The following is a 27,396-nucleotide window of genomic DNA, read 5'->3' on the forward strand; positions in this document are numbered from 1 at the left end:
CTTGGTACCGCAAACAGAAACAGGGGTCTTAGCAGACAGACGAACATACAGACAATCTGTTAAAAAAAGTTCGTAATGTAATTATAAATGAACAATTTCGCTTATTTTCTTTGGTTCTAGTGAGAAACTCTGCTTTCTGGCATATTTCATATGTCTAGGTCAGTGGGAAATACCTTGTAGGTTTTGATGAGTGTGTTTACAAATATAAAAGTATGTGACGTAAATGGCCGTATCTTTTGAGCGGATCCACTTAGATGCAAACGTTTTCTATACCAACAAGGGACCATAGACATTAGCATGTAACAGAAATTTCAACTTGATAGTTCTGTCCGCTCCTATGAAAAAGGGCTTAACAGACGGACGGACAGACAGACAGTCCGACAAAAAATAAAAAAAATTCATTGTATGTAAATCCAAATTAATAATTTTAGGATATGTCACTTTGGTTTCAGTGTGAAAATTTGCTTTTTGCCAGATTTAACGATTATTGGTCAACGGGAAGCACCCTTTAGGTTTTGATGACTGAATTTGCGAGTGTCAAAATATGTGACATAAATGGCCGTATCTTTTGAGTGCGTTGACCTAGAAGCTAATGTTTATTTTATCGCCAAGAGACCATAGACCTTAGTATGTGACGTAAATTTTATCTTCACACGTCTACCATTTTCTGTGAAAAAACAGGTCTTAACAGGCGGGCGGACAGACAGACAATCTGATAGCGAATGATAAAATAATCACAAACTAGCAATTTACTTTTGTTGTAGCGTGAAACCTTGCATCTTGGCGAATTTCATGATTTTAGTTCAACGGGAAGTATCCTCTAGGTGTTCAAGGGCGCTACTTGTAAAAACTGTGCCACGCTGGATTAGCCGAGCGGTCTAGGGCGCAGCAGTACCAGCGGACCACGCTCCCCGCCCAGCCATTATACCTCAGGTGGCACTCGGTCAGCGCACGAACAACACACTTCTTAGCCTGAAAAGATTCGAGGTATTTCTCAATTAATCGAATACGAGACCAATGATTCACCAAAAACGAATCTGTATAGTCTATATATTCAGTGTGATCAGCCCACCGACGTAGCCGGACATTAAACGACATAGCTGAGTCATTGCAATTAGAAATTGGTTCGGAATCAGATTTCGTGATGTATATCAAAGCATTTTTTCTACTCCTACACTTTTGTACATCAAACACACCATTAATACTGCCAAACATAAATTCCAGACCGGATCTAACATCTGAGAATAGCTTTGCTTCTGCTAACTTGGGACTATGCGGCTGGTCCCGGCGGAGGTACGAGTCCTCCCTCGGCCATGGGTGTGTCTGTTTGTCCTTAGGATAATTTAGGTTAAGTAGTGTGTAAGCTTAGGGACTGATGACCTTAGCAGTTAAGTCCCATAAGATTTCACACACATTTGAACATATTGTGAACTAAAAACTGAGGTATAAATGACAGTCTCTTTTGAGTGAATTGATTGTTACATGACCAAGAGACTGTAGACCTTAATGTGTTACGTAAATTTGAGCTTGATAAGTATACTCGTTCCATAGAAAAACGGTTTTGAACAATCTGATAGAAAGACGGACAGACGGATGGACGGACGGACAGTAAAGTGATTCTGTAAGGGTTCCGTTTATACCGGTTGAGGTTGTTGTTGTTGTTGTGGTCTTCAGTCCTGAGACTGGTTTGATGCAGCACTCCATGCTACTCTATCCTGTGCAAGCTTCTTCATCTCCCAGTACCTACTGCAACCTACATCCTTCTGAATCTGCTTAGTGTATTCATCTCTTGGTCTCCCTCTACGATTTTTACCCTCCACGCTGCCCTCCAATGCTAAATTTGTGATCCCTTGATGCCTCAAAACATGTCCTACCAACCGATCCCTTCTTCCAATCAAGTTGTGCCACAAACTTCTCCCCAATCCTATTCAATACCTCCTCATTAGTTACGTGATCTACCCACCTTATCTTCAGCATTCTTCTGTAGCACCACATTTCAAAAGCTTCTATTCTCTTCTTGTCCAAACTGGTTATCGTCCATGTTTCACTTCCATACATGGCTACACTCCATACAAATACACTCCTGGAAATTGAAATAAGAACACCGTGAATTCATTGTCCCAGGAAGGGGAAACTTTATTGACACATTCCTGGGGTCAGATACATCACATGATCACACTGACAGAACCACAGGCACATAGACACAGGCAACAGAGCATGCACAATGTCGGCACTAGTACAGTGTATATCCACCTTTCGCAAGCAATGCAGGCTGCTATTCTCCAATGGAGACGATCGTAGAGATGCTGGATGTAGTCCTGTGGAACGGCTTGCCATGCCATTTCCACCTGGCGCCTCAGTTGGACCAGCGTTCGTGCTGGACGTGCAGACCGCGTAAGACGACGCTTCATCCAGTCCCAAACATGCTCAATGGGGGACAGATCCGGAGATCTTGCTGGCCAGGGTAGTTGACTTACACCTTCTAGAGCACGTTGGGTGGCACGGGATACATGCGGACGTGCATTGTCCTGTTGGAACAGCAAGTTCCCTTGCCGGTCTAGGAATGGTAGAACGATGGGTTCGATGACGGTTTGGATGTACCGTGCACTATTCAGTGTCCCCTCGACGATCACCAGTGGTGTACGGCCAGTGTAGGAGATCGCTCCCCACACCATGATGCCGGGTGTTGGCCCTGTGTGCCTCGGTCGTATGCAGTCCTGATTGTGGCGCTCACCTGCACGGCGCCAAACACGCATACGACCATCATTGGCACCAAGGCAGAAGCGACTCTCATCGCTGAAGACGACACGACTCCATTCGTCCCTCCATTCACGCCTGTCGCGACACCACTGGAGGCGGGCTGCACGATGTTGGGGCGTGAGCGGAAGACGGCCTAACGGTGTGCGGGACCGTAGCCCAGCTTCATGGAGACGGTTGCGAATGGTCCTCGCCGATACCCCAGGAGCAACAGTGTCCCTAATTTGCTGGGAAGTGGCGGTGCGGTCCCCTACGACACTGCGTACGATCCTACGGTCTTGGCGTGCATCCGTGCGTCGCTGCGGTCCCGTCCCAGGTCGACGGGCACGTGCACCTTCCGCCGACCACTGGCGACAACATCGATGTACTGTGGAGACCTCACGCCCCACGTGTTGAGCAATTCGGCGGTACGTCCACCCGGCCTCCCGCATGCCCACTATACGCCCTCGCTCAAAGTCCGTCAGCTGCACATACGGTTCACGTCCACGCTGTCGCGGCATGCTACCAGTGTTAAAGACTGCGATGGAGCTCCGAATGCCACGGCAAACTGGCTGACACTGACGGCGGCGGTGCACAAATGCTGCGCAGCTAGCGCCATTCGACGGCCAACACCGCGGTTCCTGGTGTGTCCGCTGTGCCGTGCGTGTGATCATTGCTTGTACAGCCCTCTCGCAGTGTCCGGAGCAAGTATGGTGGGTCTGACACACCGGTGTCAATGTGTTCTTTTTTCCATTTCCAGGAGTGCACTTTCAGAAACGACTTCCTGACACTTAAATCTATACTCGATGTTAACAAATTTCTCTTCTTCAGAAACGATTTCCTTGCCATTGCCTGTCTACATTTTATATCATCTCTACTTCGAGTATCATCAGTTATTTTACTCCCTAAATAGCAAAACTCCTTTACCACTTTAAGTGTCTCATTTCCTAATCTAATTCCCTCAGCATCACCCGATTTAGTTTGACTACATTCCATTATCCTCGTTTTACTTTTGTTGATGTTCATCTTATATCCTCCTTTCAAGACACTGTCCATTCCGTTCAACTGCTCTTGCAAGTCCTTTGCTGTCTCTGACAGAATTACAATGTCATCAGCGAACCTCAAAGTTTTTACTTCTTCTCCATGAATTTTAATACCTACTCCGAATTTTTCTTTTGTTTTCTTTACTGCTTGCTCAATATACAGATTGAATAACATCGGGGAGAGGCTACAACCCTGTCTCACTCCCTTCCCAACCACTGCTTCCCTTTCATGCCCCTCGACTCTTATAACTGCCATCTGGTTTCTGTACAAATTGTAAATAGCCTTTCGCTCCTTGTATTTTACCCCTGACACCTTCAGAAATTGAAAGAGAGTATTCCAGTTAACGTTGTCAAAAGCTTTCTCTAAGTCTACAAATGCTAGAAACGTAGGTTTGCCTTTCCTTAATCTTTCTTCTAAGATAAGTCGTAAGGTTAGTATTGCCTCACGTGTTCCAACATTTCTACGGAATCCAAACTGATCTTCCCCGAGGTCCGCTTCTACCAGCTTTCCATTCGTCTGTAAATAATTCGCGTTAGTATTTTGCAGCTGTGACTTATTAAACTGATAGTTCGGTAATTTTCACATCTGTCAACACCTGCTTTCTTTGGGATTGGAATTATTATATTCTTCTTGAAGTCTGTGGGTATTTCGCCTGTCTCATACATCTTGCTCACCAGATGGTAGAGTTTTGTCATGACTGGCTCTCCCAAGGCCATCAGTAGTTCTAATGGAATGTTGTCTACTCCCGGGGCCTTGTTTCGACTCAGGTCTTTCAGTGCTCTGTCAAACTCTGCACGCAGTATCTTATCTCCCATTTCATCTTCATCTACATCCTCTTCCATTTCCATATCATTGTCCTCAAGTACATCGCCCTTGTATAAACCCTCTATATACTCCTTCCACCTTTCTGCCTTCCCTTCTTTGCTTAGAACTGGGTTGCCATCTGAGCTCTTGATATTCATACAAGTGGTTCTCTTCTCTCCGAAGGTCTCTTTAATTTTCCTGTAGGCAGTATCTATCTTACCCCTAGTGAGACAAGCCTCTACATCCTTACATTTGTCCTCTAGCCATCCCTGCTTAGCCATTTTGCACTTCCTGTCGATCTCATTTTTGATACGATTGTATTCCTTTTTGCCTGCTTCATTTACTGCATTTTTATATTTTCTCCTTTCATCAATTAAATTTAATATTTCTTCTGTTACCCAAGGATTTCTATTAGCCCTCGTCTTTTTACCTACTTGATCCTCTGATGCCTTCACTACTTCATCCCTCAGAGCTACCCATTCTTCTTCTACTGTATTTCTTTCCCCCATTCCTGTCAATTGTTCCCTTATGCTCTCCCTGAAACTCTGTACAACCTCTGGTTCTTTCAGTTTATCCAGGTCCCATCTCCTTAAATTCCCACCTTTTTGCAGTTTCTTCAGTTTCAATCTGCAGTTCATAACCAATAGATTGTGGTCAGAATCCACATCTGCCCCTGGAAATGTCTTACAATTTAAAACCTGGTTCCTAAATCTCTGTCTTACCATTATATAATCTATCTGATACCTTTTAGTATCTCCAGGATTCTTCCAGGTATACAACCTTCTTTTATGATTCTTGAACCAAGTGTTTGCTCTGTGCAAAATTCTACAAGGCGGCTTCCTCTTTCACTTCTTCCCCCTAATCCATATTCACCTACTACGTTTCCTTCTCTCCCTTTTCCTACTGACGAATTCCAGTCACCCATGACTATTAAATTTTCGTCTCCCTTCACTACCTGAATAATTTCTTTTATCTCGTCATACATTTCATCAATTTCTTCATCATCTGCAGAGCTAGTTGGCATATAAACTTGTACTACTGTAGTAGGCATGGGCTTTGTGTCTATCTTGGCCACAATAATGCGTTCACTATGCTGTTTGTAGTAGCTAACCCGCACTCCTATTTTTTTATTCATTATTAAACCTACTCCTGCATTACCCCTATTTGATTTTGTATTTATAACCCTGTAATCACCTGACCAAAAGTCTTGTTCCTCCTGCCACCGAACTTCACTAATTCCCACTATATCTAACTTTAACCTATCCATTTCCCTTTTTAAATTTTCTAACGCACCTGCCCGATTAAGGGATCTGACATTCCACGCTCCGATCCGTAGAATGCCAGTTTTCTTTCTCCTGATAACGACTTCCTCTACAGTAGTCCCCGCCCGGAGATCCGAATGGGGGACTATTTTACCTCCGGAATATTTTACCCAAGAGGACGCCATCATCATTTAATCATACAGTAAAGCTGCATGTCCTCGGGAAAAATTACGGCTGTAGTTTCCCCTTGCTTTCAGCCGTTCGCAGTACCAGCACAGCAAGGCCGTTTTGGTTAATGTTACAAGGCCAGATCAGTCCATCATCCAGACTGTTGCCCCTGCAACTAGTGAAAAGGCTGCTGCCCCTCTTCAGGAACCACATGTTTGTCTGGCCTCTCAACAGATACCCCTCCGTTGTGGTTGCACCTACGGTACGGCCATCTGTATCGCTGAGGCACGCAAGCCTCCCCACCAACGGCAAGGTCCATGGTTCACGGGGGGGCCGGTTGAGGTATGGAACAAAAAAATGCATCCTGTTTAGATGGGCATTAAAATCTTATATAGTTATCCACCCAGGCATGCTAAGATTATACGATAGTTTGAAATGACGATGCTGGAGACATGTTTACCACGTGGTCACGGCAATAGCAGTGCGGACTAGCACAAGTGCCCACGGCACCAGAACACACATACAGGCGCCTGAAGCACGTCCGTGACTACCTCGGTCACGCACGGTAAGCACTTACGGAGCTGAGCAGCGGCGGCGTAAGCGACGAGCAGCAGCACAAGCGACGGCAATGAGGACCCCATGGCGGCCGCAGTTGGGATGTGACGTCTAGAGGCGGAGACTGGTGTGTGGCGTTGCCGGTTCACTTCTTCCAAGTTTTAAGTGCGTGATCTCAAGGGCGATTCGCAGCACCTGCCCGCGCCTAGCGTAGCCAGCCGTCGTTAAGTATCAAGGGCACGGTTTCGTAGGAACAAGTAGGTTGTTCACGAAAAAGAAAAGATCAAGGTGAGCAACGATCCCCGATGCGGTCGAGTCCACGTGCATGCTCCTAGAAGCGTGAGATAAAACCATGTTTTATTTCCCGTAGATGGTGATTCCGCTGTGCACGCTAGGACACGCGAAGTACACCGAGCTCAAGTGCAACGTTGCACCAAATATTGAGGCCCGACGTGTTTGCCATTCAGGCGAAGACGTACGCCGAACAACTGCTTGCAATCACTGACCACACAGTAAGAGGTACTATTAAAGTTATTCCAACCAAGCGACAAGTCTTTTGGCGGACCACTCCCCCCCCCTCCCCCCCTCCCCCCCCCCCACACACACATACCGCCAATCTCCCGTTCCTTCAGCCAATAGTTTCCTTCAGTTGAACGCTTAGTAAGATATTTAAAAATAAATCTAGTATTCTTGGAGGGGTAGATTTTTTAAAATAAAATATCTTCCTATATTTTTCTCTACAGCATAAAAAATTTAAAAGAAAGTTAAGTTGCTTTTAAGATAATCCTGATTTTTTAAAGGTTTTAAGTGAAAGTAGAAACAGCTAGAGTTTTTGTATTGTTGTATTGTTTTAGCATAAATAAAAATATCTTATGTATCAAACTACGTGTAAAGGATGAAAATACAACGTCTATTACTTTTTCATTTTGATAATGGACCTTTTTAACACTATAATTTTAAAAGTATCTCATTTTCCATCACAAAAAGTGGACAGGAATACAAAAAAAATCTCATATTGTTAGATTTTTCGATACTCCGCAAGCCACGTGACAGCGTGTGACGGAGGTTAAATTGAGTACCTCTATCGGTTCTCCCTTCCATTGCAGTCTCGTATTGTTCGTGGAAAGAAAAATTGTCGGTATGCTTCCGTGTGGGCTCTAATCTCTCTGATTTTATCCTCATGGTCTCTTCGCGAGATATACGTAGGAAGGAGGAATATACTGCTTGACTCTTCGGTGAAGGTATGTTCTCGAAACTTCAACAAAGACTCGTACCGAGCTACTGAGCGTCTCTCTTGCAGAGTCTTCCACTGGAGTCTATCTATCATCTCCGTAACGCTTTCGCGATTACTAAATGATCCTGTAACGGAGCGCGCTGCTCTCATAGGATCTTCTCTATCTCCTCTATCAACTCTATCTGGTACGGATCCCACACCGGTGAGCAGTATTCAAGCAGTGGGCGAACACGTTTACTGTAACCTATGTCCTTTGTATTCGGACTGCATTTCCTTAGGATTCTTCCAAAGAATCTCAGTCTGGCATTTGCTTTACTGACGATTAATTTTATATGGTCATTCCATTTTAAATCACTCCTAATGCCTACTCCCACATAATTTATGGAATTAACTGCTTCCAGCTGCTGAGCTGCTATAATGTAGCTAAATGATAAAGGATCTTTCTTTCTATGTATTCGCAGCACTTTACACTTGTCTACATTGAGACTCAATTGCCAATCCCTGCACCATGCGTCAATTCGTTGCAGATCCTCCTGGATTTCAGTACAATTTTCCATTGTTACAACCTCTCGATATACTACAGCATCATCCGCAAAAAGCCTCAGTAACTTCCGATGATATCATTTATATATATTGTGAATGGCAACGGTCCTGCGACACTCCCCTGCGGCACACCTGAAATCACTCTTACTTCGGAAGACTTCTCTCCATTGAGAATAACATGCATGCTGCGTTCTGTTATCTAGGAACTTTTCAATCCAACCACACAATTGGTCTGATAGTCGATATGCTCGTACTTTGTTCATTAAATGACTGTGGCGAACTGTATCAAACGCCTTACGGAAATCAAGAAACCCGGCATCTACCTGGGAACCCGTGTCTATGGCCCTCTGAGTCTTGTGGACGAATAGCGCGAGCTGGGTTTCACACGATCGTCTGTTTCGAAACCAATGCTGACTCCTACAGAGTAGATTTCTAGTATCCAGAAAAGTCATTATACACGAACAAAATACGTGTTCCAGAATTCTACAATTGATCGACGTTAGTCTATAGTTCTGCACATCTGTTCGACGTCCCTTCTTGAAGCCGGGGATAGCCTGTGCCCTTTTCCGATCTTTTGGAACGCTACGCTCTTCTAGAGACCTGCCATACACGAAATTCTTTCGGGTACTCTGTGTAAAATCGAACTGGTATCCCATCAGGTCCAGCGGCCTTTCCTCTTTTGAGCGATTTTAATTGTTTTTCTATCCCTCTGTCGTCTATTTCGATACCTATCATTTTGTCATCTGTGCGTCAATCTAGAGAAGGAACTACAGTGCAGTCTTCCTCCATGTGAAACAGCTTTGGAAAAAGACATTTAGTATTTCGGCCTATAGCCTGTGATCCTCTGTTTCAGTACCATTTTGGTCATAGAGTGTCTGGACATTTTGTTTTGATCCACCTACCGCTATGACATAAGACCAAAATTTCTTAGGATTTTCTGCCGTGTCAGTACATAGAACCTTACTTTTTAATTCGTTGAACACCTCTCGCATACCCCTCCTCACACTACATTTCGCTTCGTGTAATTTTTGTTTGGCTATGTTTACGTTTGCTGTGAAGTTCCCTTTGCCTCTGTAGCAGTTTTCTAACTCGGTTGTCGTACCACGGTGGGTCTTTTCCATCTCTTACGATCTTGCTTGGCACAAACTCATCTAATTCATATTGTACGATGGTTTTGAACTTTGTTCACTGGTGCACCTGTAGGCACCCTTCTTGATATGTGCAACGTCTGTCTCATCTGAATATCATCTACAGTCCTCTGCTCAACTTCTTGCAAACAATCGCATTTGCTGCTTTTCTCTGCCCTAACCTGTATGCGTGTTCATTACACTTCCTTATTCTGTCCGTGGATGGTCTCATCGACCGCTCCAAATCGTGGAGCTCTGCCGAGCAGCCTTCTGATGACCTCATCCTCCGTGCCCAGCGACTATTTGTACCTTTGTCGACATCAGATGCTCCATAGACTTTGCACAAGCGGTTGTGAATATTCCCCACAGTTTCTTCCTCTCAGTGAAAAATTCAATGACGGCACAGTGCTTGTAATGTGCATCTCCTATAGACGCCATTTTTAAACTGCCCCACAGCTACGCTGTCTGTCGGAAGTGAGGGAAACTTGGCGCGCTAACTCAGGGGACTTCCAATAATAAATACGTAACGTTTCGCATTCGTAGCATTGTTTTCGGCTGAGAAAAAAAAATGCGGTGCATTACTTTCTGGGAAACCCTCGTACCTCACAAAATTCTACTTTTGGATTTTTGCAAAACCTCCGTCTCCAGCTACTCAATTCTTTAATGCCTCCATACACGTCACGTATGTTTTCGATTCTCCCACCAGTTGCGGTTTTGCTGTGTGTAACAACTGCTGTCTGTGCAGTCACTCTTTTTGACAAACGTCTTAAGGTCCTCTAAGTATAACCGTACATCCTTAGATGATTTTTCAGAAAAAGGGAAAACATTATCTTGCAGCTGCTGCATCTAACTCAAGCTGTGCTATCAGTAGCAATACTCACTGTTCGTCCCCAGCCCATGTAGTTGCATATTATCTGCTGTGAGCTGTGCTACCTTTCCTATAAAAATCCGTACCGCTTCCAGCTGTGGCACACTTTGTGTCTCTGAATGTACCATCGCGACGTTGTTACCTTCCATTACACTCAAAAGAACAAAAAGATATCAGAACTCCAAATACAGTCTTTACATTGTCTCATGAGACACCTACTCTCTACATTGTCTTCCAAACTGACCGTATCAATGACAAGTGCAACACATTAGAGGCATTGACTCCATGCATGGTTCAGTATGTCAACCAAGTTACATATTGTACATGTTACCAAAACCAAGTACATCTCTCTATAGTTACCTTTAAAGGCAGGTAACTTACTCAACTCCTCCAGCCAAAAGAAGATAACCTCTAACCTACGATGACAGTCATGCCTCACTTTCATCTCTATTACACCCTCCAAAACATAACCAAAAATTTCGTCACACTCAGCACTGTGATGACGCTGTTTGTCACGGCCTGCTTTGTGTAGCCGTCGCCGCAAATCTGATACCCAGTTCAGGGAGGGAGACAGGCGATGGGTCACGATGTGGGAGTGGGTGATAGAGGCAACTTCGGAGCCCACGACGCTTCACAGAAACACAGCTGCCACTGCAACATTCTCTTTTTTGAAACATCCGCGTTGCGTGATACAGTTGTTCAGTGGCTGACCGGGCTCTGAATTTTGATGGACTGGCCGTCTGCACACCCAATATCAAGTTGATATGTCCTTGTAGAGAACATCTCTCAGTTTTTCCCACAGAATAAATTCTCCAGGAATTAAATGTGGGGAACGGGCGGCCGAGGCACAAGTCCTCTGTGTCCAGTCCAATGATACAGCAACAATTCGTGCTGCAACACTTCGTACACTATGGGCTGGACAGCCATCATGTTAGAACCGCAGACTCCTCGTAGTCTGCAGAGGAACGTCTGCTGGCATCCATGGAAGGTGGTACGTTGGGAGGCTGCGATTCTTGTGCGCTTTCAGTGTTCTGTCTACAAGAATGTGCCTATGAGTTATCCCATACAACACGTTTACACTCCATAGACGCTGGCGTTCCAACTGAGGAAGCCAACAGGGAATGTCAACAGGTCAATAGCGCATGATTCGGCTGTTTAGCTGGCCATGTTTGGCAAATGTGTCTTCATGACTAAAGAAGATACATGATATATCTGAAGTGTCTAGTCATAGTCCGCAGCCCGTGGTCGTGCAGTAGCGTTCTCGCTTCCCACGCCCGGGTTCGATTCCCGGCGGGGTCAGGGATTTTCTCTCCCTCGTGATGACTGGGTGTTGTGTGATGTCCTTAGGTTAGTTAGGTTTAAGTAGTTCTAAGTTCTAGGGGACTGATGACCATAGATGTTAAGTCCCATAGTGCTCAGAGCCATTTGGACCATTTTTTGTCTAGTCATAATCCTTATGCACAGGTTCTCATTATCGTTTCCACCCAGCTCTTGGCGGAGAAAAATCTAAGCTGATGGTGAATACTTAGAAAACTTTTCAGTCTCAGACGACCTCCTCGTGCGATTGCGCAGCAGCTAACGTCAAGATCAACTGCAACAGTAGCAATAATATTAATTTCGTCATTTGCTTCCTTCTCTTACGTTGTCTATATGTTACGCTATCACTTTAACATAACTCGTTGAAGAGTTTTATAAATAAGTTTCTAGATGACTGACGTCTGTTGGGGTATATTGTGGCAGAAACCGTGTAAGAACGAACGGCATTCTTCCTACACTCCCCATACACTATGAGCATGTCAGCTTTTCTGCATTGGTTAATCCCAACGCCACTTACGACCTATTGCTTGGACTGCCACACTCTAACTGACTAGCAAGTCACAGTGCTCTCAAGGAACATGCAAGAACGCTGTAGGGAAACACAATAACGTCGTACGTAACATCTACGCAAGCTGAATGGGACAAACGGTTGTCGATGTGGAAACTTTCCAGAATACCATACCTCCTAAACGTCTCGCGTTAGAATCCTGCAACAAACACTACTGGCATACTAATTTACTCTACTTTTAGTCTGTTAGTGTCAATAGCCATTGTTACATTTAAAAAAGTGTCTGCACAAAAAATACACTTCCTAAGTCTTATTACAGTTTGTTTATTGGATAATTATTCGAACCCGTGACTACCAATATATCCCGTACCGGTTACTGTACCCACGGCCTTGCCAAGCCGTTAACAATGGTTCCCACCCGACCACCGAAGTTAAGTAACGCTGGGTCAGGCTCGTCCTTGGATGTATGACCATCCTGGGAAAATTGGGTGCCGTTGGTTTTAAGGACCCCCAGGTCGGCGAAGTGGCGCCTAACTAAAAGAATTGTATCAGGTAGTGGTACTGCAATCCTGAAGATCATTGATGGAGCATTCCTGAGAAATAAGCTCTTTCAAAACAGCGACAAAGAGTCAGGATTTACTCCCTAATGTCAGGATCTACTTACACCAACCTGCAATCAAGCGAAGATCATCTCCTTAGCAATTCTCGAAAGACATTGAGGCAGTATGTCCTGGTCTGCACAGTGTGGCTAATAGACGTTTAGGAATGGCGGCTTCCTCTCTCTTCAAAGCTTACCGTTCAAGCATCAGTGGAAAATGCCTACATAAATTAGTGCTCCTCAATTCACTTCCGGAAAAACATTTAGCACTTGTAAGCATATGCACAAGTGTACCTGTGTTAAAAAACAAACGTTGTTAAAAATAATAACATTAGTTATCTTATTAATACCTGTTAAATAAGTACATACTTCCGATAAAAATAAAGAATGGTAATTAAAAACTGAGTAAATATTATTGGTTGCTAAAATATAAATGTAAGTGTGATAGGACGGCGCTATATTTATTTGAAATAACATTTTCATCATAAATAAAACTTTAAGGGGAATAAATGTAACTCCATTTTATGTCTGGAGTGCGGGACTTCCTCTGGTCGATTTCTAATAATAAAATACCAACAGCCGTTATTTTGGTTTTATTTGTTAGGTAACCAGTTTCGATATTGCGTTATATTATCTTCACGCCTGCATATATCGAGTAACCCTCGCTTTAGAAACCAATGCAGCACTGTCAACTGGTATCGAAAAGATTTTTTTTTCTCCAGCTGACAGCTGTCCAAGGGTCGCACATGTCCGTGGGAGCAAAAATCTTCAGGATAACTGTTGACAGTTCGGCATTGCTTTCCAACGCGATATACGCAGGGTTGAAGATGACATAATGTAATGTTGAATCTGGTTGCCTGACGAATAAAGCCAAAACAACGGCCGTTGGTATTTTACTATTGGTAATTTAAGGGGAACGTTTATAGACCTGAAAGCAAAGAGGTTACCTAACAATCGAATAATCGATTACTAGGATACAGTTAATAGATATGATTAATCGATTCATATACGAAGGTAGCCCAGAAAAGAATGCAGCGCATTTTTTCTTCCAAAATTCTTTGTTGAACACAATGAGAATTACACACACGAAAGAATAGTGTTTTGCCTACACTCCCTATTTTTCCACGTAATCTCCATCCCGTTCTGTGGCCTTACTTCAGCCCCAAACAAGGCCGTGTTTGCCCTATCGGTACCAATCCTTGTTCTGGTGGGAGAGCCAGTGCTTCAGTGTGTGAATCACCTACCCATCATCCTCAAACTGGCTTCCACCAATGGCATTCTTTAATGGCCTAAACAAGTAAAAGTCCGAGGGGGCTGGTTCAGGGGTGACAGCCGTGGATGGTTTCCGAGACCGTTGCAAATCGTGGAGCTCCAACGAACCGCCTTCTGATGATTTCACCCTCTGTGCCCATCGACTACCTGTTTTTCTGTCGACAGCAGACGCTTCATAGACTTTGCACAAGTGTTTGTGAATATTGCCCATCGTGTCCTTATCTGCAGTGAAAAATTCGATGACGGCACGTTGCTTGTAAGTACACCACATATAGACACCATTTTGAACCTGTCCTGCTGCTACGCCATCTGTCGGAAGTGACGGAAACTTGGCGCGCTCACTCAGGAGACTTCAAATAGTACACACGTTACGTTTCGTATTCGTAGCATTGTTTTCAGCTGGAAATAAAAAAAACCGGTTGCATTACCTTTTCGGCAACCCTCTTGAATAGTTGGACAGCCTCCCTCATTGACTGATTCTTACTCATAATCTCTAGAATATTCGGAGCCGATCGTGTTCTTTCGGGCAAGAGGCATTTTCTCGCTGTTTGTTCAATAACGCCCTGGCGCTTCCGGTCACGCAGTTTTGTGCGAGGAGTAAAACTTGTTCAGGTTTCACAAGTATCGGTTACACGCATTCGAGTCACTCCGAAAAACATGTGAACAGTTTACAGATATTGATAGAATATCACTTCCGAAGATTCCCTTCGAATAGTAGGGCAATGGTGAATGATGAATCGGGTTACTGGTGAAGGATGCGAGTAACTGCACAAAAATTCAATGGAGACGTCAGCAGTGGCGGGTCGTGAGCACTTTTTCACAAACGCTTTTTTTCCGGTCCTTTATACTTCCAATGAAATTGTAAACCTGTCGTCTGTCTGTTTCTCTGAACACCCTTACCTCCTAAACCCTTAGACCAGTTTTTGTGGGGTTTTCACAGGTAATGTACAGCCTTGAATTAATCAAAATCGGATCACTGGAGAAAACAACACCATACTCTGAAATTCTAATACATTATAGGGACACATTAAGGAAAACCTCTTTATTTTTGTCATTTGAACGCTGTCATAATTGTGAAAATGCTTTATAGTTTTGATATTTGCTATGTAATGCAATTCGTTGTAATGACTACAATGGTTACATAATTCTTAATGTGATTAATACTCATTAACATACTGCCTGTAACGTATCCACGACTATACCGCATAACCGATTTCGAAGACATTTTGTAGCGACGCAGCCTCAACCCTGAGGAGGAATATAGGCTGCTTAAGAAACTAAAAAAAGTGAAAGAACTTAACCCCTGAGAATGTGAAACAGGGGATGAAACATCATTCTTTTCGTCAGTGAATATAAATTTGAGGTATAATGTCCACATCGTATAATGTATACTTACTTAAGTAGTACAACGCATAGAATGTCACTCCAGCCCACATCCCTCTGTCGCGCATACCGCAATGTCGTAAAGTGGGGCAGTGGAGCGTTGTGTGGGAGAGGATGCGGATGACAGGTGCGGATGCACATCTATATTTACGTCTACATCTACAGACATACTCCTCAAGAAACTGTAAGGAGCGTGGCTGAAGGTACTTCCTACTGCTACTAGTCACTCCCTCTTTTGCTCCACTCGCAAACAGAGAGGGGGCAAAACGACTCCCTACAGTATATGTCTTCATATGAGCTCTAACTTTAATATCTTATGGTGGTGGTCCTTACGCGAACGAACTGTACGTTGGCAGCAGCAGAATCGTTCTACACTCAGCTTCGTAAGACAGTTCCCTCAATTCCCTCAATAATGTTCCTCGAAAAGACTGTCTTTCTTCATGGATTTGCATTTGAGTTCCCGAGGTTTCTCCGTAAATTTGCTTGTTGTTCGAAACTACTGGTAACAAATCTTGCAGCGCGCCTCTGAATTGCTTCGATGTCATCCTGGAATCTGACCTGGTGTGGATTCCAAAAATTCGAGGAAAACGCAGGAACAGGTCGCACTAGTGTGGTACTAGAGTGCCACAATTTCCTGGACGTCTCCTAGCAAACCTAAGTCGACCCTTTGCTTTCGCTGTTACAATTTTTAAATGCCCGTTACATTTCAAGTCGCTTTGTGACCTTAAGCCGTCGGCACAAGGGCCGTGCTTTCGAACCTCAACGTTGAGGCCGGCCGAAGTGGCCGTGCGGTTAAAGGCGCTGCAGTCTGGAACCGCAAGACCGCTACGGTCGCAGGTTCGAATCCTGCCTCGGGCATGGATGTTTGTGATGTCCTTAGGTTAGTTAGGTTTAACTAGTTCTAAGTTCTAGGGGACTAATGACCTCAGCAGTTGAGTCCCATAGTGCTCAGAGCCATTTGAACCATCAACGTTGAGCGTAGCACTCTCAGCATGCTGCTTAATGCTCAAACGTGATACAACTTGTGCGTAGGGTAGGTTTGCCTCATTGTGGTATATGAGATCGCATTGCGCTCCACTGACTGTTGTTGGCTGTATCTGGCTCGCAAATCGCACTGTTCACGAAATGGATTCGCTTTAATTCCCTACGTTAGCTCTATCAAAACGAACGTTTCCTCCCTTGTCCATTTGCTATTCAAGTTGTCTCTGTCGTATACGTAAATAACAACTTCGATATCCATGAACATCTTATCAGGCAAAAAGGAAGATACCATCACCAGTCAACAAGGACATGGGCTTACAAGGATTGCGTTACGAAGAGTGCGATGCAAATTTATAATAGTTCTCCACGTAAGATAAACATTCTTTCATCATTCTTACTTTTTATGAAAAGCGTAACGCCATTCTTAACTGATCACTATTCCGATTTAGTACAAGGACCTTCAGATGTAACGAAATATTATTATTATTTAAGCACCAGATTGAGTAGGGAAAGCAACATATTCTTGCGTGGCTCCATTTCCCGTTTAGAAAGTGCCGGGTACCATTGTGGAACAACGAGGCTTTGAGCGAGCGATGTACGGTTTGAGAAGTGAAGTTTGCTAAGAAATTCCCGGACGTCACTCGCACTGAAAATATACCTAAGGGCCAGTTTACAACAGAGTTTGAAGAATATTACAAGGGGGGAATATAAGTACTATGTTAACGTCGGCATCGACTTTTCTGTCCGCGCAATGACACGTCGGACACGGCTGGCTCTGTAAAAAACTAGGCACATAGAAAGTAAATGATTAAGCAAACACAAGTTTAGAGTAATTGACACTATAATTACGAACTTGGTTTTGAAACACATATTATAACATGTTCCCACGCCCAGGTTCCTGGGATCGATTCCCGGCGGGGTCAGGGATTTTCTCTGCCTCGTGATGGCTGGGTGAGGTTAGTTAGGTTTAAGTAGTTCAAAGTTCTAGGGGACTGATGACCATACATGTTAAGTCCCATAGTGCTCAGAGCCACATATAACATGTTAACACTTACGTCAATAACAATGACAGGGCCTCAGTGGTCTGTTGTTGTTGTGGTCTTCAGTCTAGGGACTGGTTTGATGCAGCTCTCCATGCTACTCTATCCTGTGCAAGCTTCTTCATCTCCCAGTACCTACTGCAACCTACATCTTTCTGAATCTTTTTAGTGTATTCTTTCTCTTGATCTCCCTCTATGATTTTTACCCTCCATGCTGCCCTCCAATAATAAATTGGTAATCCCCTGATGCCTCAGAATATGCCCTACCAACCGATCCCTTCTTCTAGTCAAGTTGTCCCAATATCCATAAAAGTTCATGAATCACGTATAAATGTCCATTCATTAACCACTCTGTGTTTTTCACACATACTAGTCTCACACGCAACAAAATAACAGTATTTATCAATAGATTTAAATAAATTACAAATCTTATACTGACGCCTATGTAATGGTGCGCCCGTATTATACAGGAGATAAAAAGAGAGTGATATGGTCTGGCAGTGGACGATGGGTTGCACGCTTGGATTTTTATATTCAAATGTCTTCAGAGTCTGTTTTTAATATCGACGGTTTTACATGCGTGCTGGATGAGCCTATAGTTTCTTAGGTGCGTCAGTGGCGCTGGATTCATTTCTCGTAAATTGTCAAAATACATCATTACAATGCGTAGTTAATATTATACATTGACAAATAAATGGCTCTTGGCCTCTTTAGTTACTCAAATCAGTATTTTATGTGACGAGAAGCGGCGGTGCGAAAATACAACATCTCATCGCCTCCCGTGTGGAGGACGAGAACTCCTACTGGGACTCGTGATCCACACGCAATTCCAGTGCAAATGGTTCAAATGGCTCTGAGCACTGTGGGACTTAACATCTGGGGTAATCAGTCCCCTAGAACTTAGAACTACTTAAACCTAGCTAACCTAAGGACATCGCACACGTCCGTGCCAGAGGCGAGATTCGAACCTGCGACCGTAGCGGTCACGCGGTTCCAGACTGAAGCGCCTAGAACCGCATTGCCACACCGGCCGGCTGCAATTCCAGTGATGATGTAGTTGCACACAGTACATGCATTCATGTAACTTGTCAAAATCACACTCTTAAATTAATTAACATAAGATATACATCATAATATCCATAATATTTATCAAGTAGCTGCATAGAAGTATTTATGCCTTAAACTGCCATTGCTTTCGTATTATTATGCTTCAATTCATTGTTGTCGGTGCCACGGTCATCTATGTTCTGTTAATGGACAATCGGTGAGCTTCATACCTTGAAAAATAAGTGTACACCACATTGATCTAGCTTTCACATTCATAAATTTAATTAATTCAGTCCTGCTGAAAAGAGAAATTTATAGTCTTACATGAAAATCAAAGGTAGATGGCTTATAAACTGATAATTGTCTGTACATCTGTACGATGTTTTAGTTAGTTCAGGGGTTTTGACTCTTTTGTAGAGTGTTATTTTATGTGCGAGTTGCACGGCATTTGCTTATCGCTTAAATTTACACTAATAACCTATCATGTTTCACACGAACACAAAAAACTTTGACGTTCTTCGCTGTGCGTTGTCGATGGTAGTTTGTGGTCTTGTCTCACAGCATCTTGACATGGTTTGGTGGACAAGACAAGGACGTTGCGGAGCTCGAGTCTCATTATGTTGAATATTCGTCGATGTTGATAAATGTCCGTGACGTGTGTTCGTCTTAGTGCATTTTATCACGAAACAAAAAGAAAACCTGAGTTAGGTTCTGCTTAACACTAAGCTTATATCACTAATTGGGTAAGGGATAAGGATGTGAACATCAGTTTTGCAAAGCTAGCGTGAGTACTCGATCACTTCATTGATACACTGTTCAGTAATATCTTGTTTTCGCTCCGAAATGACAATACGACTGTTCGTGTCTAGTGTACTGTGTACACTCGGTACTTGACATATGTCCTTAGTTTGGACGCATTTATTGTTATACAGGTCTCTATATTCGGGGAAATGTCCATGTACATATTTTGAATTGCCGCTGGGTACGCGGCTGTTAAAGTCAATCAGCTAGCATTGTCAGAAGCGATACAAGCTTCTGTTGCCTGGCCGTTAGCGCGCAGTACAGGCTTGGCGGTTGTCGTCGGTACGCGCGGGTTAGCAAAGTTTTCTTCGAAGTATTGTCTTTGCGTTGATAACTCATTACTTGACTGCATCGTGAGTGTAGCGTAGCTCACTACAAGGCGAACTTCACTTTGTGGTCCTTGGATAGATGCTGTTGCTCGTTGTCTGCAAGGTGCAAGACTCTCCTGCAAGTAAGGACATTTAAATTTTCAGCATGCACGCTGGAGTGGAAATGCGTAGCACTGGTTATAATTTTCACTGTCTAACGTGTCTTGTAACGTTTTGCATTAATAGTTGATTATACACTTGAGCCTAGTCACTTCCGATCACGTGAGTAAAACACAAGTTTATAATTTTGTCACTCGTTGATTCACATGAGCAGTGCACGTGTCCATATTTTGTTCGTTTCAATTTACGAAGAAAAATTGCTACTACTCACAATGTTTGCTTAATCACTAGTATGTACAGTTTATTTACCAGTCAGTTCCTTTGGTGTCGGTATAGGCATTCGGTTTCGCTTTCAGAGTAATTTCAATTTTGAATTACGTCTCAAAGATACTCTTTAAAATTAATAGGGTTTTTACAGATTTCTGCTACTCCCTTGTTTATGATTTTAAGCCATTTACCTTCATTGATTATTCATTAGAGAGAATTGTGCGCCAACAGATAAATTGCGTACTTGCAACAGCGAGAACGTGACTTTATCCAACTTTGGAACTGTCACGATATTCAGATTTTCAATATCATGTGCTCCAGTCGATAAAAGTAATAAAGAAGACAAATGACCGATAACTGAGTATTCGCGGTAAAATCCTATCACAAAATATGCGATCACGGAACAAAATTTATCGAAAGGGTTAAAGGAAATTTGGAAGTTGCGCAGAGTCACGAAGTGTGGAAATTCTTTCCATCCAGTGTGTGTTCGCATTCCGTTTACATGTCCTCCATTGAACTACTGTTGCTCACTTAGGTTGGGAATAGGATAGGAATTTATGGTATATACATACATACATACAGAGTGAGAAGAAAATGTTGAAGTTCCTTGAAATATTGAAGACAAAAGAAAATGTCGGTGACACTTCTGCCACATCAAAAGTATCAATGAAACCAAATTACTTCTAGATTTACCTCTAAAAAAGTATTAATGAAACCAAATTACTTCTGGATTTACCTCTAATACTGTTTTCTATCTGTTTACATTTCATTTACAATGTCTATACCAGGGTAGTTTCCTCATGGGTGGTGCTATTTACAGTTGGCTTCTAATAGTAGAACAGTACAGATTTAAATTCGTAGACTAATATATCACTCCTTTGTATTAGTTGCACACTTCTTGATAAATAGCAAAAGATTCTGGTCTTCGTTCTTGTAACGCTTCTGCATTCTAGTAGCTTGATCATATCTTTAAATATGCCAGCTTTCATTTTGAATAGGCGTGGTCGCATTATCCCGTCTTCCTGTGCAGTATTCCCTTCTCGGGGTGTTCCGTAAATATTAAAGCTGGGCGTGTCAAGGGACAAATGACTGATAAATTCCCTGCTTCAGTCCACGTCGTTCATAACCTCACTTGCCGTTGGAGTTTCTTTTATCGTCCGCGTGTTTATATCTGTCCTTACATGCGGTAGTTACGAATAATTGTACTCCCTATCCATCGTGTCGCGCCGTCTGTTCCTCGGATATAATTATATTCGTCTTACATTTAACAAAATTCATCATGTAGAATGTCGGAAGTCGGCTCACCGGCTACGTCCTTCCTTTGTATTCAAATAAAACCTCCATATAAATCGGCATCCATGGCCATCAGTCACGTAGGACTTCATCTTCTTAATAACTAACTTAAAACTAATCCGATAATTTCTCCTGTAAATCAGGTCGGCGACTTTCTTTAATAATTTTCTTTTTTATTTCCTCTTTTCTGTGCAGCAGTGTCTTGACTCGTGGAATCATTGTTCATCTTGTCTTTGAGCGGTCTTTTTGTAGATGTGATCGGCAAAATCTTCCGCAATGGTCATTATTATTTCCTCGATTCTAAGCATTCTTCCTAATGTCCTGATGGTGGTATAGATCGGCTATCAGATAGCAACCAATGTATGGTTTGCGCAAAATTATGTACGGCCCCTCGTACAAGTATCTCCACTTTTTATTTAGACGGTACAGTAATGAAGGTTCAAATGGCTCTGAACACTATGGGACTTAACTTCTGAGGTCATCAGTCCCCTAGAACTCAAAACTATTTAAACCCAACTAACCTAAGGACATCACACAAATCCATATTCGAGTTAGGATTCGAACCTGCGACCGTAGCGGTCGCGCGGTTCCAGACTGTAGCGCCTAGAACCGCTCTGTCACCCCGACCGGCCAGTAATGAAGGTTTGTAATGCGTCCTCACTAATATTTTCTCGTTAAGTTTGTAGTCTACCACTTTCCCGATCTTCTTATCGTGTCCTCTCTTTCTGATATTCGCATGAACAGTAAGTGATATCATGGCCTGTCTGAGTTTTTCATCATCACTCTGAATTTTAGGTATACGATCGATCCACTCGTTGCGTTTCCTTTGATTCGACAATCTGCTGAGTGTAACCGGTTGACATGTGGGGTAGGTTGTTGACTATCTGCTCGAACTGGGTTACAAATTCCACCCATTATGAAACTTTCTGGCAGATTAAAACTGTGTGCCGGACAGAGACTCGAACTTGGGAACTTTGTTTTTCTCCGGCAAGTGCTCTGCCAACTGAGCTACCCAAGCACGACTCATGCCCCCTCTTCACAGCTTCACTTCTGCCAATACCTCGTCTCCTACCCTCCATTCTTTACAGAAACTCTCCTGCGATCATTACAAAACTAGCACTCCTGAATTAAAGGATACTGCGGAGACATGTCTTAGCCACAACCTGGGGGATGTTTCCAGAATGACATTTTCGTTCTGCAGCGGAGTGTGCGCTGATATGAAACTTTCTGGCAGATTAAAGGAAGTTAGGAGACGAGGTACGGTACTGGCAGAATTGAAGCTGTGAGTACGAGGCGTGAGTCGTGCTTGGGTAGCTCAGTTGGTAGAGCACTTGCCCGCGAAAGGCAAAGGTCCCGAGTTCGAGTCTCGGTCCGGCACACAGTTTTAATCTGCCAGAAAGTTTCGTATCAACGCACACTCCGCTGTAGACTGAAAATCTCACTCTGGAAACAATCGCCAGGCTGTGGCTACGCGATGTTTCCGCAATATTCTTTCTTTCATGAGTGCTATTTCTTTAAGGTTCGCAGGAGAGCTTCTATAAAGTTTGGAAGTAGGAGATGAGGTACTGGCAGAAGTGATGCTGTGAGGACAGGGCGTGAGTTGTGCTTGGGTAGCTCAGTTGGCAGAGAACTCGCCCACGAAAGGCAAAGGTCCCGAGTTTGAGTCTCGGTCCGGCACACAGTTTTAATCTGCCAGAAAGTTTCGTATCAGCGCACACACGGCTGCAGAGTGAAAATCTCATTCTGGATCCATTAATTTTGTTTAGCGTGTCGAAATATATTTGCAGATGAATTCCTTAAATACGCGTTCTGTCGTTTGACTGTGGTCTGAATTTCGTAATCAAAATTTGCTTGATGTTGTTCCTTGCGAGAAAACTTATCCATTGTTTGCCGATAAGGTTTGAGGCATTCTCCGGAGGTATTGCGTCCGGTTGCCGAAACGTTGGAAGTAATCCTGCTCTATTCTTCTTATAATCGGGGGCGCGTTTGACGGCTTCGTTGCGTACAGACATATGTTTTGTAAACAGATCTACAAGTGCCACAAGGTATTTCACACCCCTCTTTTCCTGTCGTGGGCGGTCCAGCGAGGTCTAACTATCTGCCCTGGTTTCTGGGTTAATGTGGGATTTAATGGCAAAGCATTTGACGGATTAATTGGCTTAGCTTTCTGGCGTACTAGACAACTTCGTAGGAGTTTGTGTATCTTTCTACGCAAATTACTAACGTAGCAATACATCGATGTTTTGCTCTTGCATTTTTCAGGACCGAAGTGTCCCCAAGACAGGTGGGTACACCACAGCCAATGTTCCACATAGGAATGGGATATGCACACGCACTATCTTCCGGTTGCTGTCGTCCGATGAAATAATACTCCTTCATGTAATTTGTAAAATTTCAGTAACCGGTGTTGAGGACATAACGTAAGTATTCCCTTTACCTTATGCCATTTTCTGTCGGTGTCTTGAGATTTATTGACTCCGACATGAAGTCGCCCCCTGCGCATTCCACAGCTAACACGCGGAGGCTTGGACCAGCTGCTTCTAGTTTTCCGCTCTCATTTGGCCTGAGCGAGCACCGTTTGATGTAGTGCTCGTGCTATTGTCTTCAGTTATCGTCACGGTAGAGCTCAGACACCATGATCCCGTTGGTACGAATTCCGGTTGGTTGGTAAAATTAAAGTTCGGCGGCGGACAGACTCGGGTGTAGAATATGGACAGATTGTATGTTCCACGCGGCTTCTGATTTTGTTTAAACTGCTGCTGATTATTTCCATTAGTTGCTTGCTGTGGTGACGCATTTTGTTGGTATTGCACGACTTGGTTTTGCTGCTGAAAACTGTTATGATTTCGCGACGCATTTTGGTAGCCTCCATCGTTTTGTTCGCCGTATTGGTTCCCACCGAAGTTGTTACGTTGGTAATCGTTGCCGTATCTATTTCGTTTGTAGCCATTGCCATAGTTTTTCGGATTGTCATTATAAATGGGGTTGTGTCTGTAATTATTGTTACGTCTGTTCCGCTGGTTTCCATTCCTAAAATTGCCATTATTCTTTCCGTTGCTTGGCTGCCAGGTCGCGTTTACTTGTAGGCTGCCCTGACTGTTCCCGCTCGCGCTCCCGTGTATGTCGTTGGCCGGTGCGCTTGGCGTTTGATATTCGTTATTGTGGTTGTTCTGAACACGCGCGTCTTCATGGATGAGGTCTAAAATGTCCAACACGCATAAGAACATCTCCTGGTCGTCATCTGGAACGTTTACCAATTTTTCCCTTATCGATATAGGCAATTTCGACTTGAGAATCATTATTACATCTTTAGTCGTGTATCCCAATAGCGAATCTTCCTTAAGTACTTCTCGAAATACCTCCTTAGACTCCCAAATTTGGCATGAAAGGGTTCGGCATTATACACTTCTTTCCGAAGTCTCTGCTGTATTCCTGTGCTCCAAAACTTATGCAAAAATTGTTGTTCGAATTCGGCATAGGTATGACATCTATCGAGCATCTCTGTTCCCCATAACGCATTTTCTCCTTGAATGAATCCAATAACAAGCAGTGTGCGTTGGCGGCCTGGCCAACTTTCTGGGAATACGCCAGAAAATCCTTTTAAAAATACGACAGGGTGAATGTTTCTTTTCTCTAGTATGGATCTTTGAAAGACGCTTCAAAACGCTCTCTTCTTTCAATGGAGTCGCGAGCGATACTTGAGCGATTTGTTCCGGTTGTAAAGGTTGGTAGTCCTGTTTCGGTACTGATCGTATGGAAGCTTGTTGGCGGTCGAAATTTTCTGGCGAGATGTTTACGGTTGGTAATTAGCTTTGGGATTCGCCCTGCGCTTCATTGCTTTGGAGATCATTTAAGCGGTGTTGCATTGTCTCAATTTGACCGTCAAGTTTGCGTTTCCACTTTGGTAAATCTCTCATGAAGACACGTCGAATCTGCCCTCACTTGCTGCAGACTGTGTCTCCTGAAGTGCCGGGAGCAGCTAAGACTTCTATTGTGCCTGATTTTACGGCATCTTTGAGCTCGTTCGTTACCTAGTCGGAAATTTCTCTGTCTTTGGTCTCCACCCAATCTTCGTATCTCTTATTCAGTTCTGTGATGTACGTGTCTAAGCCATGCTTTATTTTACTTTCAATATTCAACTCAGGTATGTCATCTGACAATTGTGTCATTTTATCGCCTATTTTCTTGATATTATCGTCAAGCTTGTTGTACTTTCCAGACACTTCTTCGTATTTTTTCAGCGTCTTCGCCGCCTCAGATTGGCACGCGGTTACTTGTAGCTGAAGTTAGACGGCGATTGATTTCATGCCATACTTCAAAATTTGGTCTGCTACCGTGGAAATGTTACTATGTATTTACACACGTAAGTCGGTTTTAACCGCATCTACTTTTCATTCAAATGGTTCAAATGGCTCTGAGCACTATGGGACTCGACATCTTAAGTCATAAGTCCCCTAGAACTTAGAACTACTTAAACCTAACTAACCTAAGGACATCACACACACCCATGCCCGAGGCAGGCCGAATTTATCTTGCTTTCCACTGTACCAAATTTGGTTTTCATAATTCTCTTGACTGAGTCGGTTTCTGCCGTTACTGTAACCATTTGGATCCGAATTTACCAATATCCGCTTTTAATTCGGCCTTCAAATTCTTATTCATTGAGTCAAGTTGTCCGTTTTTAAATTCGAGAATAACAAGGCTTTTTCTAGTCCCGCTCCCTCTCATTCTCTTCGCGTTGCCTTTCCTTCTCATCACATTCGCGTTTTTCTCTGTTTTTCCTCTTCCCGTTCGCGTTTTTCTCTCTGTTTGAGCTCTTCCCGTTCGCGTCTATCTGTCTGCCACATTTCAATACACATGTCAAGTTTATCCAATTGACTCATCTGCGATGTTTGTCCTAATCTTATCTCACGCTCCTCGTCCTCTATATTTAACACGCCTGGCCGGGACTCCGGGCGATTAGAAATTGCACGCGAGCGGCGCTGGTATGTCCCAGCGTTTGTTTCGGAAAGTTCATCTGCGGAATTATCCACTTGCTTGTCTTCTGCCATGTTTGCAATCAAAGGTTCAAATGGCTCTGAGCACTATGGGACTTAATTTCTGAGGTCATCAGTCCCCTAGAACTTAGAACTACTTAAACCTAACTAACCTAAGGACATCAGACACATCCATGCCCGAGGCAGGATTCGAACGTGCGACCGTAGCGGTCGCGCGGTTCCAGACTGTAGAGCCTAGAACCGCTCGGCCACTTCGGCCTGCTGAAACCAAAGATATCGCGATAGAACCACTGGTTTTTAGATACACTAATGGACTGCTCACACGGGGTGTCTACCTCTGAGTTAGTAAAACAGTCAATTGTCACTGGCGGCAATGAAAATTGAATAGCACAACACGAAAGAGACAATATGGATTTCACTAAATGTAAACAATTGGAGATAACGCTGCTGTCCTTCACCAACGCTGTACTTCCATCATATTGGATTTGAATGACAAGAATGATAACAAGAGAACATATACAGACAATTACAGAAAAACAAACAAAAAATTGCACTTTAACCAAAGAGAGCTTAAAAATTGCAAAGAAACGTTTTTGAGATAATTAATCTGAATAAATTTACGAAACCAAGCGGGGTTTGGCGGGAAAGCTGGATTTTAAATGAGCAATCACTTGAATGTTAGAAAATGCACTACGGAAGCGGGGTTTCCCCAAACACAAAGGATTCTACTCACTTTGCGTTGTCTTTAAACAGCGACTCGGAACTGCAGTTACAGCCTCCATTACCGTTCTGTTGGTAGTCACCATATTATTTTCCATATCCGTCTTTTCCAGAAAATTTCCGACTCCGGACCCACATGAAATTAAAAACAAGAGGATTAGCTATGATTCTGATTCAAGTCCCTGTTCGGGCGCCACATCTGATGTAAGGAAATATTATTATTATTTAAGCATTAGTTTCGGAAGAGGAAGCAACATATACTAGCGTGGCTCCCTTTCCCGTTTAGAAAGTGCCGCGTACCGTTGTGGAACAGAGAGGCTTTGTGCGAGCGACGTACGATTTGAGAAGTACGTTTGCTAAGAAATTTCAGGACGTCACTCGCACTGAAAATGTACCTAAGGGC

The 27,396-nt window shown here is 43.4% G+C and overlaps 1 protein-coding gene across 2 annotated transcripts in view; it reads right to left on the reverse strand.

Moving 5' to 3' along the window:
- LOC126203942 (protein takeout-like) overlaps positions 1-27,116 on the reverse strand; it is a 123,140-nt gene extending 96,024 nt beyond the window's left edge. Inside the window, exon 1 of one of the 2 annotated variants that reach the window (XM_049938335.1) lies at positions 27,007-27,116. In XM_049938335.1, the coding sequence (XP_049794292.1) occupies positions 27,007-27,091 (85 nt within the window). In that variant the 5' untranslated portion in view covers positions 27,092-27,116. Of the gene's footprint in view, positions 1-6,591; positions 6,689-27,006 lie in introns of those variants that run through there. The other variant, XM_049938336.1, reaches the window with a different exon arrangement.
- Positions 27,117-27,396: the final 280 nt, after the last annotated feature.

Source organism: Schistocerca nitens, chromosome 9, assembly GCF_023898315.1.
Source record: "Schistocerca nitens isolate TAMUIC-IGC-003100 chromosome 9, iqSchNite1.1, whole genome shotgun sequence".
Classification (NCBI taxonomy): Eukaryota; Metazoa; Arthropoda; class Insecta; order Orthoptera; family Acrididae; genus Schistocerca; species Schistocerca nitens.